Raw genomic sequence first — 18,400 nt, forward strand, 5'->3', positions numbered from 1 at the left:
CGGGCTGCATTTAGAAGGCAATTGGGCCAGATCCAGCCCCTGGGCCTTAGTTTGCCTACCCATGGCCTAACCTCTTCTATAGGCCTGTTGCACAGATAATGGGGGAAAGAGAAATGTATGGGGAGGGAAAGATGAGATAGAAACCTAACAAATTACTAAATGCATAGGATGGGAAAGGTGAACTCTCATCCTTGGCCTCAGGCAGCAAAATGTCCTGCACTAGCCCTCAGGAGAACAGATCAGCTGGTAGAGCAGGAGACTTTCAATCTCAGGCTTGTGGGTTTGAGCCCCATGCTGGACAAAATATTCCTGCATTGCAGGGGGTACTTGGACCAACTCTACAATTCTATGAAATGCCCAAGCCCCATTGACGGTCACCACCACCCCAGTTTTTGCCAAAGAAAGCTTCCTTACTGCTTTCAGAAAGCAGTAGCCAAGGGAAGTGTCACCCAAGTGACTGGGTGGGTCTCCTCTGGGCGCCAAGGGAAAGGGAAAAGGGAATGAAGGGGCAGCAGACGACAGGCTGAAGACAATAAAAGGCGAGGAAGCGAATATGCGACGGAGGGAAAGTGGAGAAAACAAATGAAGGAATGAGGGGAGGAGAGAAAATAAAATAAAAGTTGAGGGAGGAAAATGGGCAATGGCGCAAGAAAGGGGGTAAAGTATGAGGGGTGGAATGGAGAAGGCTGAACAAGGAAATAAATCTGGGGCTGGGTTGGAAGAAATGGAAAGGACGCGAAGAGGAGCAGGAAAGGAGGCAGGGAAAGGGACAGGAAGCGAACGAGAATCGGGAGGAGGCTGAAGGAGACCGTCAGCGCAAAAGGAAGGGAATATGAGGAGCGAGGGGAGAGAGAAAGGGCGAGAAGGGGAAGGAGCGAAGGGGCGAAGGCGCGCGAAGGGGAGGGCAGGCGCCCGAGGGAGGGGCAACGGCGAGAGAGAGAGAGAGAGAGAGAGACGGCCGGGCGGGGAGGGAGGGAGGGAGGCTGAGGGAGGCGCGAGAGGGAAGAGCGAAGCCTGACGCAGCGGCGGCGGCGGCGGCGGCAACGCAGTGAGCAGAGCCGTCCCCACCGCAGCCCGCCGCTGTGAGCGCGCGATACAGGCGCTCCTCCTTCGCCTCCGGCGCGAGCGCTGCGAGCGGCCCCCTTTAGGCCGGGACAGGAGCTGCCTTGGGCAAGAGGGGGGGGGGGCAAAGGGAGCAACTCGGGCGGCGGGGACAGCAGCCTCCTCCTCCTCCGCCGCCGCCGCCTCCCCTTCTTCTCCGCTCCTCTCCTCTCCTCCCGCCCCGCTTCTTCCTCAGCATGATGTCCACCCAGCAACAGCAGCGGGAACCGCCGCCGCCGCCGCCTCGGGCTTGAGCCGCCCGCCGCCTGGCGAGGGAGGGAGGGAGGCGCTCGGTCCCTCCTTCCTTGGCTCCCGGGGTCTCCTCCTCCTCCATCTCCCCTCCCTGCGAGGAGGGGCCGAGGCAGCAGGGCTGGTCGCCGGGCCCCCCCGCTCCGGACTGCGGTGCATGTTCGCGCCCTGCGAGTGCGTGAGGCGAGGCGGCAGGAGGACCATGAAAATGATCCGGTTCCGGAGCTCGAGCATCAGGTCTTTGAGCCAGGAGATGAAGTGCACCATCCGGCTGCTGGACGACTCCGAGATCTCCTGCCACATCCAGGTGCTTCTAATCTACCCGGCTGGGATGCCCTGGGCTCCGAGGAAGGGGCTCTCTGGAGCAGGCACCCCACCCCTTCCGACCATGCTCCTCTCTGTGCAAAAAAAGGGTGCTGCCCGGCGGACGCCCCCCGGCATCCCCTGCAGGCTTCGTGCCACCCCCTCGCCCTCCTGCCGCCTCTCAAACTCTCCCTCTCTCGCGCACAATTCCCACGAGCGCATTCAGCGCAGGGAGAACTTACTCACAGGCGAAGGGTAGACCTTGGCGGAGGGCTGAGTACCACAAGGTGGGTGGGTGGGAGAGCCGCTGTTGGAAATGGAAAATCGGTGCCCCCCCCCGTCCCCCAGCTGTGCTAAAAAGCTGGAAAGTTAACCAAGGGAGGGCCTGAATCTCAAGCTATTGATTTGCAGCGCAGCGATTCCATAGCTGCCTGCTGCGCATTCCTTGCGTGACATCCAGACGTGCTTCCTCAAGAAAGCCTTTCTGCTTTGCAGAGGCTTCAGCTCTGCAATAGCAAAAGCTGCATGATATTGTTGCTTTTGGGGAAGGGGAGGGGATGCAATCCTTTTTTCCCACTCAGAGGGGCCATTGTGAGTTGGGGGGCTCCCTGGGTAGCATGGATGGCACAGCTCTGTTTGGGTGAAGCCCGTGACAATGCAGATGGCACGAGAAGCAACTTTTCTTCACCATTTATTAGTTGTGTTGTGTTTTCTGCTATAGGAAACTTGTGCATGCTGAATTTGACTCTTGGTCTGTCTGGGTGGTACTGATGATTCTGAGTCAGGGCGCTCAGCACTTTTTTATTTTTTAAGAGTTGAGCACTGCCTTACTGTGCTGTTCAAATACTGCACAGGAGTGGTCATGTAGTCCTTTGAAAGAAAGACACAAATAAAATGTAAGCACCACAAGAGAAGACTAAAGTATTCTGGTGATAAAATAGTGTGCCGACAATTTTTGCTCATTGAAAACAGGCTGTTATGGATAGAGGTAGGAGACTCTTGCTGTGCTACTTTCCTTTTGTGCTCCAGAATAGTGTATGGTATTTCTAGGGACATAGAATTCAACGGGATGCTGGAAGTAGCTGAAGTGGAAGGAGCTGCTGTATTTGGAAGGCTTGTAGACTTCATCCTACTGTGGGGAAAAGCTGGGTGGCTGGTCCTGTTGCCCGGGAGGTTTCAGAAGAATAAGGCTCTTGGTCTCTATGTATGGTGTCACTAGGTATATTGCAGCACAGTAATTCTCAGCCTTTAGATGCTTACTTATATTTACATTTTGCATCTGTATATCGGGATGGTTAGCAGCTTTCCCTTTTTTCCTGTGTGGTTAAAAATAAATTAATCTCCGACCAATACACAATCCAGCAACTGAATTAGGAGCTAGGGAACCCCCTGGCAGCAGCTCTAGCTGTGTTCAGTAATAGAAAAATATTTATGCAGTTTGTGGGGCTTAAGCAAAAAGAATGACCAGGGCTGGCAGCCAGACAGAGAATGTATAGTTGATTCCTGACAGGTTAAATCAATTAATTATTGAATTGATTACATGGAAATAAATTTTGTATATTATTCCTTTTTGAGGTATTGAAAGGAGTACAATATAGCTTATTAATTAATAAACATACGAAAAGCAAAATATCATGGAAAAATAAATATCCCAGCAAATTAAAACTAATTATCACTTATTAATCAACAAAACATTCATTTGAGTCATCTACTAGCCTAACTGATGAAATATTTCAGTTCTGTTCTAGAAGGAATGTATAGGAAACATAACCTCTGCTGAGAGTGGTTGGTAGACTGCATTTTTCAATGCCTCTCTGACAAGTGGAGATGGACAATGCAATTAGGAATCTATTACGGTAACCTCTTCCTCTCTCTTTATTTCTAACTGCCAGGTATTTTATTCCTGTGTGTTGTGCTGTTAACACACCCCAATGGCTTTCAACTGGACGATTTTGTAGCAGGCTCCATGAAATACAGGAATGGCTGAAATCTATTGAATATGAAAGCTACTATCTAGTTCCCCAAGGGGGGAATAGATTAGGGAACCACTATGCACTGTATACTGTAGAAATGGTTGATTGAGTGTGTATGGTGTATGGTGTATGGTGTAACGGAATTTAGTAGGAAAACATTCATTTGATATATGGGTACTACAGAAATGTTGATTTGATAGATTGCCAGAGAATAACATGAAGTGGTGGAGTTGTTGAAATATTGGTCATTTAAAAAATAGAGTACGTATCTGATAATGTTTAAGATGGTTTAGCACAAGTGGATACTTGAAGCAATTTGAATAAGCCTTTCTGCTTCTATGGAAGAATATTTTGAAAGAGATAGTTGTTTCTTTGTTACTTGCAGAGGTTTGGAGATATTAAGTAGGTGAGGCACTATAGCTTAAATCACTAACTTTTGTTTTTGTGAGTATATGTAAATGTCTGTGTTTGATAGCATTTTTTTTTCATAGGGCAGAAAAGAAAGAATCTTCAGTTATGACAGCAAATTTACTTATAGCAGATTACACAGTTAGCAGCTTGGAGTTTTCTTACTACATCAAATAAAAGAAAGCTGAGTACACTGATTGGGAGGGGGCTATCAATTGCTGTACTGACCCAAGAAGCTGATGTGACAACATAAGAAGAAGAAGAAGAGTTTGGATTTGATATCCCGCTTTTCACTACCCGAAGGAGTCTCAAAGCGGCTAACATTCTCCTTTCCCTTCCTCCCCCACAACAAACACTCTGTGAGGTGAGTGGGGCTGAGAGACTTCAGAGAAGTGTGACTAGCCCAAGGTCACCCAGCAGCTGCATGTGGAGGAGTGTAGACACGAACCCGGTTCCCCAGATTACGAGTCTACCGCTCTTAACCACTACACCACACTGGCTCTCATACATAGGGTTTGATCCTGTCCTTTGTACATAAAGATGGGCTTAAGTGCAGGGAATGGACCATTCCTAGGTTTCCTCATCACAGTTAGATGATCAAGTACATGAGGCCAAGAAGACCCTATTCACTTACTGGATGATGGAGAAGTCGGTGAGGATATATTGATCTGCAGTCCAGAGTCTATATTGGCTGCCCAAAGTACATATGCGTATGATACAGCAGCAAGTGGGCTTCCATCTGTACACTACACCTAGTTGAGGGGCGGGAATCAAAGCACATACTCCTGTTCATATTTGTTGTCACTCTGCACCATGCTATCTATAAATATGGGATAGAATCTGGATCATGCTCATAACATGGTGGAGTGGATGACTCAGCCTGGGTACTTGGTACAGCAGCAATGGCCAGGGAGACATAACCATGAAACTTCGTTCTCCTTTACCAGAACACTCCTTGACCCTGGGGCAGGATTTGAGGACCTGCGTCTGGTGTTGGGCCAACAAGACTAACGAGATGCAGCTTTCCCTGGCTTCTGATACCAGTTGAATGATTACTGGTTACTCTGAGTGTAAAAGTTGTTTTTATTGCTTCAGGAGGCAAGGTGCTACCAGTAGGCTGATGACACTCGGCTGTATTTCTCCATAACATCCAAATCAGTGCCTGGGCCAACGATGTTGGGATGGATGAGGAAAAAGAAGCTGAGCTTGAATCCTCACCAGTTGAAGGCACTGTGGGTCAGTAGTTCCTGTGTTTGGGAACTTGGTCAACTGCCTACCCTGAATGCAGCTTGAAGGAGCAGGTTTGCAGTTCCGGGTGATTCTGGATCCAGCTTTGACACTGGAGTCTCAGGTAGCCTCAGTGGCTAGAAGTGCCTCTTGACTGCCACTGTAATCAACAACAATCTTGTGGTTTTGGAGTTCCACAAAGTGATTCCTACAAGTCAGTGACTCACTGCAATTTAGTTTTGTTGATAGTTTGACTTAGATAAAAGTAGGAAAAGACAGATGACAGACAGACAGACAGATAATTACACTCCATAAAAACTGTGAATGACCAAGGTATACTTACTGATTTCTTTAAATAATTCATAAACGATGCACCATTTGAAAATATTGAGGCAGTGTAGAAAACAAAAAGATAAAAACAAAATATAAGATTTTAAAAAATGCATTAAATCCATCCATAAAACAGATATGAGAAGAGAGAAAGTTGGATGGCCAACTTACCAACAACAGTTGGTACAACAGCTACACCCATTGCTAGACCAGGAAGGCTTAGCCACAGTAGTTCATGCACTGGTTACCTTAAGACTAAATTAGTTTAATGTGCTCTGTGTGCACTTGATCTGGAAGCTGCAGTTAGTGCAGAATACTGCAGCACAATTGTTGACTGGAGTGAGATCTTGTCAGCATGCAACACCTGCGCTCACCTGGTTGCTAATTTGTACTGGGTCAGGTTCAAAGGGTTAGTATTGGTATGTAAAGCCCTTAAAAATTTGGGACCCATCTATCTGCGAGATTGCCTTACACTCTTTTGATCTGTGAAACTGGTACTGTTACAGGTGCCATGTAATACCTGTTCTGCAGTCGTAAGAAGTCGATCTTTTAATGTGGCAGAAACTACACTTCGGAACTCCATGCCTATTGACATCAGGCAGGTGCCTTCATTTTATTCTTTTCAGTGCTCGCTAAAACTTTTTGTTTCAACCAGCCTACCCAGATATTTAGAATGCTGATGGGTTTTTAGTTTATTGCTAGTTTTTAATTTTTTGAATGTTTTAATTGCTGGTACTAATAATCTTGTTGTTTTATTCTTTTTGTAAGCCGCTTTGAGGTTTTCTATAATCAAGCAGTGTATAAACTTTATGAAATAAATAAATATTGTTTATTTTATTGTTTTTCAGTGGTTTGTACCAAACGGTTTTGTTGAACACCGCCTTGGTATTATTTTAATAAAAGTAACATAAATATTTTGAATACTACTACTATTACTGCCACAAACTATAGCAACAGCAATGTTGCAAAGTTTGTGCTGATCTAATGGAGTAGAAGTGCAACCTTCATACAACTTTATTCAGTTTTACTTGGGTTTCAGTCAGTTTAGTTTCATTGAGTCAGGACAGTTGTAATTCATATTTGCCGGTGTAAGGGAAAGCTCAGGGATCACATTCTTTCCAGTCTTGGGGAAATGGTCCTTGTTCTGCAGAGGTTTTGTCATGGCTGCTGGTTTTTAAGAGGTTTCGCATCAACTTTTACTGTATGTTTTTTTCTACATGAATGGAAAGCATTCAGCATGTTTCCGTTAAATGTTCCTGGGACAAGTAAATGAAATAAAAATGCATGTGAGGTTATGTGTGTTTTACACATTATAAGTTACATAAATAATCTTTTCTGACTTGTGTTATTTACCATATATTCATGTTGCAGCCCAATACCAGCAATTCAGAGTTTGGATTCTCTTTTGGGGGAATTCTCCTATCTCATGCAAATTCTTGTGTGCTACTATTGATAAAACAGCCACTCTTTACGCTGCCCGTCCGTATTAATCTAATGACCTTAGTGGAGTCATTTGAGGACACTTCCTGACATTTTATGCTAGAAGAAAATACACGTACTTTAGGAGGTTCATGTTCTTGTAGCTCCAGCTGGTTCTGTTCCATGTGGACTAAATTCTCTGCAGATAGTGCCGTGAAGCATCATGCGCTGGCATGTGTTCACTGTCAGGCTGCCAAGAGGGTAAATGAATATGGAACTTGCCCCAGGTTTAGTGGAATGCCAAGCAATAGGAGGAGCAGTCTCTGAGACATTGTATGTATATCAACAATTATTTCATAATGGAATGTTATAGTGATGATCTCAAAGCTGACATGGGAAAGTGAGCATTAATGTCCTCCATGATGCCATTAAATGAAGCATTATTAGCAAAATAAAGTAAAACAGTCTCTAAATATAGGATTTGAAACCAGCTTTTCAGCTGTGCTTGTTTGGCATTGCATATTACTAGACTGTGGGCATGTTGATGCACATAGAGAATATGGGATATTGTGCTCTGGGAGCTGCAAAGGGAGATATATACTGGAAAGTGAGCATGAAGTGACTGGCTTCCATCCAGTGCAGATGTATATTATCCCTATGCACATCTTGCTTAGATGTCTGTGTTGTTAAATATAGAAAACTGTTACTTTCACAGTCACAAAGTCATTTTAAAAAGAGAATAAGCAGAAGAGCTGTGAAACCTGATATTATAGTACATGGTGCTCTTTGGTTCAAAATAGTCTGAATAACCCAGTCTGCTTTCAGATGCCCTTCAGCCAATAGGTGCTTTAGAAGAATATACCTCCCTTTTAAGATTTTGATTTACCCGTTTCCAACCAGAAGCACCACACAGCGACTAACTTTCAAAGCGTCCTTATGCTGTCGTTTAGCATTTTATACCAATAGTCTTTCAAACCAAACATCTGCAACGACTCTTATTTGCAGTGCATGTGAAGTTCCAGATAAACACTTATTTCAAAACAATCCCTCTCCAACATTACAGAAAGTGTTACAGCAGCATAAGGAGGTATAGCTCGGTTGGTAGAGCATGAGACTCTTAATCTCGGAGTCATGGGTTCGAGTCCCGCGTTGGACAAAATATTCCTGTGTTGGACTAGATGACTCGTGGTCTCTTACAATTCTACAATTCTACGATTCTAATATTAAATCAAAATAGCAGGCTATTGAACACACCAGAAAGGACATTATTGGTTATGTGGGATGTCTTTAGTTAATTCTTTTTTTTTTTTTTTTAAAGCAGCAACAGTAGTTTGCCCTCTCTCCCCAGTGTAATTTGTTTAGTGTTCCTGTGAAAGTAGCACTGGCACTGGAATGTTAATGTTCTTTGAAAATTGGATCTTAGGCACTCAAAAAGGAACGTAGTGCCTAACGCGGGTGATGAGGACTCCCTTTGTGGAATGACTGAGTGGGCTGAGGAATGTCTCAAATGAATCAGGCTATTAGGCCTACAGATTCTAACCAGCTGGTTAAAAGGCAGTAGCGTCATCATATAGGTTATTGCATGGCTTAGGGCTAGATTTCTTGACCAAAGGTCAACATTCAATATGCTGCTTTTTCATACATGGGACTTGATGGTTAGCAATTACGTGAACCAGGCAAGTGGCAGTGGAAAGGGTCAAGACCCACGGCAAGACTTAAGCAATCTTTCTGATGACATAGTTGCCCTAGTGTTTGATTTATTTCTTAAACCCCCTTGGGACTCAGCTGCCTTGCAGCATCGTTGAGTAAAACTGCAATGGCACAGCGGAAAAGGGAGACAAGTAGAATGAAAAATAACCTGAAATCATAATGGCCACAGTCTGTAACACGCAGACTCTTTGTAAAAGATGGTTGACCTGCCTGACCAAACGCAAAGCTAAAAAGATTTCAGTGAAGATCTCAAAAGATTTCAGTGAAGAGCAATTGTAGACAGACGTAGCTTAAAGCAGTGGAGGATTTTAAATCCCCTTTTCCTCAGCCAGGTTGGCAGATAGAAGTCTGCAAATACAGGAACAAAATAAAAAATTCTTTCCAGTAGCACCTTAGAGACCAACTGAGTTTGTTCTTGGTATGAGCTTTCATGTGCATGCACACTTCTTGTGCATGCACAAATACAGGAATTATAGAAAAACAAATCAAAGGCTTATTATTATTATTATTATTATTATTATTATTATTATTATTATTATTACAGTGGTACCTTGGTTTAAGAACAGCTTAGTTTATGAACAATTTGGATTAAGAATGCTGCAAACCTGGAAGTAGGTGTTTTGGTTTGTGAACTTTGCCTTGGAAGCAGAACATGTTCCGCTTCCTGTTGAGAGTGTTCCATTTTGTAAATTGAGTCCCCCGCTGCTATGGGAAAGCACGCCTTGGTTTAAGAAGGCTTTGGTTTAAGAACGGACTTCTGGAACAGATTAAGTTTGTAAACCAAGGTACTGCTGTATTATGATTATGATTATGATTATTTGCATTTATATACCACCCTATACCTGGATGGTAAGTTTGCCAAACCCATAGAGAATACATACTGGTATATTTCAGTGCCTGTAATATAAAGACCTTAATCTAGGGTGGGCAGTCTTCAAACTTGTAGGATCTTTTTTTAAAAAAATAAAAAATTGGTGGCCCAAAGCCCGCCAACTAGAACCAGGTGCACAGCAGTAATTGGTGTGTGTGCCAAAGGTGTTATTGAGGGGGGTGATGTCACGCGACATTGTGAGAAGTGCTGACATTACCACTCAAAATTGAAGGGTTCTCAGTCCTCTCCTTAAGAACTGGGGAGTGGGGTGGGCACAAAATGCTTCATTCCCCCCTAGCTCGTGCGCCAGGTATGTATGGGTACAGGTATACACTTAGAATTAAGAAACAGAATGCCTCTGGGCATGATTCTGTGCTATGATATTCTGTGTGCTCAGCCCAGGAATTTGTTTTCAGTACCACAGCTTACAGTCATTCCACTCCCAATTTTTTTTAAGATTTCCAGTTTTCCTGGGGCTTTTAATTTAGATTTGGACCAACATACATAGGTCGCTTCCAGAAGACTTGTTTATTGATCATTCATTCAGATTTGTTTGCAGGGAGATTAGACAAGGTTGATTATTAAGTGAACATTCAATCTGATTTGTTTGCAGGAAGGCAAGACGTTAAATCAAAGCAAGTGTTACCCCACAATTTCCACTGCACCCCCCATCACTTTTCTTATCACAAAATTCCGACCTTTTGGGGAAGCGTGTTTGTTGTGCAAGTCCTCCCAACCAATCTGAATTTGTGACTCAATCTTACCCCCAAAAAAGTGGCAGCCTGGAAGTGCCCTTGAGTCTCACTGCTCTTTTGAAGAGTGCCTGTCCTTTGTCCCACCACTAAGGCCAGCCAAGAAGTGCTCCTGACATTGACAGTGAAGGAGGGCAAATTTATAGTGTATAGTTTAATATCAAACAACACCAAACTAAATCTAAAGCATTCAGTGCTTGGTGTTTAATGTTGCCATATTTCTTGGAGGGATGTGGTGAGGAATCGACTTTAGAAATATCAACAGGGCTGTGTAGATTCTGCACTTTAAAAAAATCACAACAGTACCCTCAAAGCTCAATTTTGTGGTTTATATTCATTACCCAGATTAAGAAAATGTGACCATATTTGCTTATTCTGCATAACTTAATCTGCTGCTGCTGAATGTCGGGGAAAGGCTTCTGAGATTTCGTGAGCCCCATCCAACACACTTACAAGAACATCATCTTGTTTGTTTTTAAATAAAAGCTGTGATTTTTAGAAAGTTAAATTCCATGTCAGTACCAACTTCTTTGTTTATGAAGTGATCCAAAATGCACACAGCCATGCATATAAATAATTCAAAGTCATGTAGCTTTTTACATTGTGGGAATGCAATTCAATCTTCTTTCCTTTTCCTCTCTCATTTTGCATACTTAATTTAAACTATTGTCTTATGGCTGTGTGTGAAGAAAAGTTTTGTTTTGTTTGGAGAATGCACAGCTTAGCTGCCAACACCAAATTTAAAACAGAGGTTCTTAAGGAATTTGACAGCGCCGCTAGTATCTGTGGTTCAGGAGAATAAGCCCTGTTGAGATCACATTTAATCTGGCAATGGAGGATGTCCTCACAGTAGTTAATAAATTTGCTCCAGAATATCTAGACTGTAGGGAATTCCCATCACAGATGGTAGAGTGATCCAATCTGGCTACCCACTTTCCAACAAAGGGGACTTAATGTCTCTTTGATTATGTGCAGTCTGACAGGTGTTGTGTATACCAGTGGTTTAGCAGTTCGCCCTGGCAATTCTTCATGGAGATCAGCCTCTTGGCATTCATCACCCAGCTCTTGTTCCAGACTTCCTCCTCTAGTTTCTCATTCAGATCTGTGTTCCATGCCAGGGTGTGAAACCTGTATTTTCTAATGAAAATATCTAATAAAAGTAATACTTGAATGAAGGGGTTTTTGGGGGTGTGTGTGAGAGTTTTTCCAAGGCTAACTGAAGTAAGTTAAGAAGTGACTCCGACTGATTTACAGAGAGCAGCGCATTTTTGTAAGACTCTTAGTGTGTGTGGTGGTGGGGAAATCAGATTTTATTAAATCACCATAGATCATGTTTTCAATGTTTATATGGAAGCCTCACTCTATTCCTTGCTTGATTACTGATTATTCTGTGTGCTGAGGTAGGTTGCCTGGTTTATGTATGCTAGCCTAGTTGTAAAATGCACGTAAAAAACTCTCTTGACCTTCTTCAGTAGCAGACGTTGCACCAGAGCTGTGCTTTCATAAATAAAATACAGTAGTATTTAACATTCTTATAGGTTCATTATAGGTTATTTCTATTCATTCTGCTGTGATTGTGTGTTTAAATTGTTTTCCCTTAGGGGCAACCTGTGGTGTCAAAAATGAATATGTAGGATATTGTTTTGATATACTACTGCTAGTTATTGTAGAATTAATGTGAGATTATTTAGTTTTCTATTGTTTTTATGCAGTTTTATTATGTCCAGTTCTTACCTTTTCTGCACAGATTTTAATTGTTTAAATGTTCATATATATTTTTTTCAAAAGCAAATCAGATAATCAGTTACATTTGATGGTACATTTTCAGAACCATTTCCTGTAAACAGAGCATCTCGGCAGTGCACCTGATATCTGCTTGTACACTGTGCTCTGAATTGCACATAGACTGATCTTTTCAGCTTGCAGGTTATCCTCCTGGGCAGGAAACTATTTTGGAGGCAAATGTAGGATATGATGACCTTTGGTGGCATCTAACTCTGTTTATGACATTAGTCTACCTTTGAAGAGTACACCCTATGCCATTTCAAAAGCCAAGTTATTTATCTGCAAAACGGAACTTTTTATTATGTGTGTTCTCTGAGCAATAGGCAAGATACAGGCAATGACACAGTTGACTTCTGTCATTTTCAGCTGCACAGTTACTGTTGTAATCACCTACTCAGATGGTCAATAATTGTGTCATTTCCTAACTCCCAGTCTCTCCCCCCTCCCCGACTTTGAGCATTCATGGCTGTGATATGTTCTTTTAAAAATATTTATTTAGTAGTATGTGCTAGGATTCGTATCTTATGGATAGGTTCTCTTAAAAATTAGTTCCCTTTCTCCAGAATCTCTTATTTGAAGTTCCTCCCCTTAAGTGATGATTCATTGCAGCATATGTTGATGGCAGCCTTGAGGCACAAGGCCAGTGGTAGCTGGGAGATGAACCCCACCGTAAAGAGGTGACAGTCTGAGAAACAAGGAAGAATAGGAGGACAATAATGGGAATAGAGACCAATGGGGGCCATGGGTGTGTGTGCAGAAAAGTGCCTTGGACATGGGAAACAAAAGGTTAAAGGATTATGCAGACAGCACAGCAGGCAGGAGATTTAGTGAATATATTTATCCTGCAAGTGATGTCAGAACCTCAATAAACAAGAGCTCTGATCTGCTGTGACAGTTAGCTCATAAATAGTAGCAATATAAGAACATATCCTATAGTGGACATATTTAAAGATTGCTGCTGTTGCATGTTTTGCTAGACTCTGTGAATTCAGACCCCACTCTTTTCTCAAATAGCAGACGGAGTACAGCATTTCCCTTTTTCCAGTTTTAGTGCCTGCATGTTTGCAACTTATATTTCTCAACAAGATGCTCCACATGAGTCCATATTTTAGGATGAATTGGTCAAGCTGAAACTGTCCCCAGAGCCAGTGAGAAAAAAATTCTTGAGCTCTGAAAAATATAGCGCCCATAGGTGGTTCTCTCTCTCTCTCTCTCTCTCTCTCTCTCTCTCTCTCTCTCTCTCTCTCTCTCTCTCTCTCTCTCTCCACCCTCTCTCTCTCTCTCTCTCTCTCTCTCTCTCTCTCTCTCTCTCTCTCTCTCTCTCTCCACCCTGGGTTCCTTCAGGAGGAAAGGCAGGGTATAAGTGTAATTCAATAAATATGTTTATTTCAATTTATTACTGTTTGATTTTCTTCTCTAACTGACTTGCCTATTGGTTTGAATGTCAGGTGGACTTGCTGTGCTTTCAGGTCTCGAATGTCATAGTTCTGTTCTGAATGTGGGACTTTTCCTGTGAAATACAGCTATCTAACCACGTACAATCAAGCATAACAGTGCTTGTTTTCTGACTCATGCTGATGTCTGGGGAATAAATTGGGGAGATGAAATCCCAAAAGTGGACAGGAAAGAAGATTTTGGGGGGCCATGGCTTTTTTCCAGCCAGAACTCACTGGAACTCAGTTCCAGCACCTCTCAAGTGGATTCCATTGCCATTATAAGAGAACAAAGGTGGTGTTCATTATCAGTTCCGGCACCTCTTCTTCTAGAAAAATAGCACTGTTTGGGGCCAGCACACTTTGAATTAAAATTATTCTTCTTGGAAACTATGTGGACATCACTATGTTATTTGTTTGTATTGGGCCAATTTATTTTTCATTTTGGTGCATCCTTGATATTTTATCCCTCCTCCCTTCAGTGTAATTTGTGCCTTCCCTTTTTTGGTTTTCATGCTAATGGGTACCAACCTCTTTGTTGTTGTTGTTGTTGCTTTGATAGATTTGTTAATCTCATACATTCTGAGACTTCCATAGTAACATAAAACTGGGTAGACATTCTCACCACAGTTCAGCTGGTCTCTCTGTGTGCAGATTCTTTTATATTTTCGCTGGAAAACTTAATTACTTCACCTGAATCCTTGAATTAATTTTCATTCTTGGTATGACTATTTGTATCACAGAGACAACTCTGGGGGCTGCTGAGGTTTGAAGGATAAGAGTAATCAGTTCAAAGTTAAACAAAATCTACCCAGCTGAGCATAACAATATCCCTAGAGAAAAAGAGGCAGAATAGCTAAGTGAAATGTGAAGTGTAAATTGCACAGTTGCAGAGCATTCAGTTTCAATCAGTTTTAAAAATGAACCTTCTCACTGGCTTAATTCTTTTTAGGAGCAACAAAAACCTCTTGTAGTCAAATTCATTATATTGCAGGTGCAAGACGGACAACCAGAGTACATTCTATTTGATTATATGCAGTTCTCTTGTCCCTACATCACCATGAAATTTCTTTTGGAAGTCCAGCTTCTATCACTTTGGTTATTGTAAGAATATAGGAAATTGCTTCCCATTGAATCTGTCTCATGGTCAACCACTCAGTACTGTGAACCAGACGGGTAAAACTCTCCAGCTCACAATTGCATACCTTTCTTTTTTTTTAAAAAAAATGTTTTTATTACAGATTTCCTTGGCTTACAAAAGTATATCCCAGCCTTCAGGATCTTTAACGTTCAGTGTGTTTTTCCACTGAGCTTTTGCTCCTTCCTTGAGGTAACAACCCAAAGGACTGACATTGCCTTCAGTGGAGTTCCACTTCCTTTGAAGACAGGTTCACAACTTAAGTGTGCTTCTGCATCCAACTTTTGCCCAGGTTACAGCAGTGCAGCTGAGGCTTGCCCATCCCTTGAATTATCATACCCAGCCACAGTGTAACATGTCTTCTGGATTACTGTAACATGGTCTATGTAAGAATGCCTTCGATGAGTGTTCAGAAGCTTCAGCTGGGTCAGTTATCAGGATAATGAGACTCCATTGCTTCACTGACTAGAAATATATTCCTAGGCACAATTCATAGTACTGGATTTGAACTTCAAAGTCCTAGACAAAGTGGAAGCCGGGTGCCCAAAGTGGTGGCTTCTCCTATATGAACCCTACCCGGGTCTGAGAATTTATAAAACCTATATGCAGTTGGGGATGTCTCGGTTCTCTTTCAAAATCCCCTAATTATGTGGGCACCAGTAGCATAAGTTGAGCAGAGTTGCAATGGAGATAAGCTTCAAGACAGTATGCATCTGAAAAAACAGGAAATAAAAGAAGAAAGAGAGATAAATTAATTTGTTTTACAGGAAATCAGAGATCACGTGGCAATGGAAAAGAAAAGGAAGAAAATGCTTCTAAAACTGACTGAAACATGTGAAAAACAGAAAAAGAGCAATGTTCTTTAGACAAGTGTCTTCCTGCATTGGCTGGTCATGATGAAATATCAGGCAGGGCTCTCAAAACCTGCATCGCTCCAGGGGTACTTTTGTTCTCTGGGATTTTGATCCTTCAAGGAAACCATACACTTTACCTAGGTATCAGAAGCAAAAGCTTGACGAGAGAGAGAGAGAGAGAGAGAGAGAGAACTGAACTTGCTGAGTCCCACATTTTACATATAAAAGATCACTATTGACAAATGGTATCGGCTCCTATGGTGATTTAGACCAGCTGATAGCTTGCAGGCCCTCAGAGAGTCTGTAAGGATGAATGATGTCATCTCTGCAGTAAGAGAAATCTGCCCAGCAGTATTGCCCCTTCAGGTGGTACAGGGGGAGTCCTAAGAGAGGAACACAGGCAGGCAGAATTTATAACATTTCTTGACAAGGCCTATTTGAGAATTCGTTTTTCACATATGGTGAAAATGATGAGAGTGAGCATTGCCAAGTCCCACCCCTCCAGTGAATCAACTCTCCTTCCACACAACCAGAGGCGTAGCAAGGTCAGGTGGTACCTGGTGTGGAAAATTTCTTGTCACCACTCCCCATTGATTCCCCCCTCGCAAAAATGGTTTTACGTTATTTCATATTTTCTTACAAAGGAATAATAACAAGTAATAATAATAAAAAACTTTTATTTATATCCCGCCCTCCCCGGGATATAAATAAAAGTCAGGCTCAGGGTGGCTAACATCAGATACATAACATTGGTATAAAATCAAACAATAATTAAATTACCTCCTAAAAACATCTCAAAATCAAATTAAAGTCAAATTAGATGGCTTTCCACAGGGTTAGGGTTGGGAACAGTAAGTGCTCCACTGAACTGAAATTTCAGCCTTCACGACATAGGAAAACAGCCAAATAAACAGCTATTTTGGTGGAGGAGGGTCAAGATATTAACCGATATGCATGAAATTTCATATATAGCTATATAATCCCTAGTATAGTAAGGTAAGACCTTTGGAGCAATAAAAAAAATTATGAACCGCCCTAGTAGGGCACTAATTGTTCCTTGATGATTTGTCACCCCCTCCATTATGGAACGTGGGCGAACCGCTCCCTACGCCCCCCTTGCTACGCCCCTGCACACAACCCACTGTTCACAAATCAGAATTTGTAACAATATCTAAAGCTGAGTAAATGGTAAACAACTAATGATTTCTCTAACTGGTTATGCTGTGATACAAATAGAGGTCCCTTTCCCCCTCCCTGCCAAATCTGGCTTGTCCACTGAGAAACTCCCCCGGCTTCATTGGATTTAAATGGTGGAATATCAGCTTGTGAAATGCAGTCCAGTGAATGGGAACTTTACAGACTGTTGCAACTCTAATGCAAAGTGTTGCAATATGTCTGATGAGCAATCTTCATGCTGAACCAGCCTCACACAGACTGGCAAATGGTTGCCAGCAATTCAATTTGATTGGCTGGATACTTGTAGTTTTAATGAAATATTTATTATTTGATAGTGCTAATTATTATTTTATCATGGTGTCCTTCCTGTTGATATGAGACAAAGAGTTTCTTTCGTTAGAACATTGAGAACTGCCAAGGCTCTGATTGTTTTGCCTTCTTGCTTGTTTCTTTCCAAAGGATTTGTCAGTGGCTTTTGCCGGGAATTAGAGATGTGTTTCAGAGCATAATTGTGCCATTTTTGAAGCAGCCCAGTGAAAAGAAAAGTTAAACACTTCTTGTTATAAGCAGAGAGGTTGGGTCATAGAACATGTCAACCTCATAGGATCATTTGACTGGAAGAGGCCAGGTAGTTAGTAGTAGTAGTAGTAGTAGTAATAATAATAATAATAATAATATTTATACCCCACCCATCTGGCTGGGTTTCCCCAGCCACTCTGGGCGGCTTCCAACAAAATATTAAAATACAACGGTCTGTTAAATATTAAAAGCTTCCCTAAACAGGGCTGCCTTCAGATGTCTTCTAAAAGTCTGGTAGTTGTTTAGTGACTCTAGCTCAGAGGTGGCGAATGTATGGCACATGTGCCAGAGAGGGCACTCAGACCCCTCTCTGTGGGCACGCAGGCCATCGCCCCAGCAGGACCATAGCTTCCATGCTGCGGGTGGGCGGGGAGGAGGAGGAGGAGAGGAAGGCTTGCGCACGCCGCCCAAAGCCTGCGGCACCAGGGCCTGGCGAGCATTGAGGGGCTGAGCAGGCATTGACTTTTGATGTGCCAGGGCCTCCCGTCAGTCTTTTTTTCCTACTCGGGAGTAAGTCGCCTTGAGTTCAGCAGGGCTTAACTCCCAGGTCAGTAAGCATATAAATACAGCAATCTAAGAAGGGGCTGCTGGGTTTACATGTTCGCTGGGCTTTCCCGCAGAAGCCAACAGAGAAATTAATTCCGTGGAGGCTGCGATCTAGCAGCAGCCGAAGTAACGGCAAAATACAACAACAACAACAACAACAACAACAACAACAACAACAACAACATATTATTTATGACCTGCCCATCTGGCTGGGTTTATTTATTTATTTATATTTATATGTATGTGCGCACGCAATCAATATTATCTCATATTAAAAATTGGGAGAGGGTGGCTCATAGTACAGCCCTCCAGTATACACTAGTGGCCAGAATTGTGGAACCTTCTGGGGGGGGGGAATGTATTTCCGAGGTTTGATGGCTCACAACACCACTTTGTTTTGGAGTAATACCAGTGCTTTTTTTCCGCGGGGAAGCATACCCTTAAACATTTTGTGAATTTAACGGGAGAAGAAATTCACTGTATTTATTTTTCCCAATTTGAACTGTATTTCTTTTCTCCTGGTGGTGATTTTCTTGAGTCAAAATG

General features: G+C 42.6%; 1 protein-coding gene across 2 annotated transcripts in view; it reads left to right on the forward strand.

Annotated features, from left to right (window-relative positions):
• Positions 1-1,433: 1,433 nt before the first annotated feature.
• Positions 1,434-18,400, forward strand: part of FRMD3 (FERM domain containing 3) — a 146,588-nt gene continuing 129,621 nt past the window's right edge. For both annotated transcript variants that reach the window (XM_033163792.1, XM_033163793.1), the window contains exon 1: positions 1,434-1,657. In XM_033163792.1, the coding sequence (XP_033019683.1) occupies positions 1,508-1,657 (150 nt within the window). In that variant the 5' untranslated portion in view covers positions 1,434-1,507. The remainder of the gene's footprint in view (positions 1,658-18,400) is intronic.

The sequence above is a fragment of the Lacerta agilis genome, chromosome 11 (genome assembly GCF_009819535.1).
Source record: "Lacerta agilis isolate rLacAgi1 chromosome 11, rLacAgi1.pri, whole genome shotgun sequence".
Lineage (NCBI taxonomy): Eukaryota > Metazoa > Chordata > Lepidosauria > Squamata > Lacertidae > Lacerta > Lacerta agilis.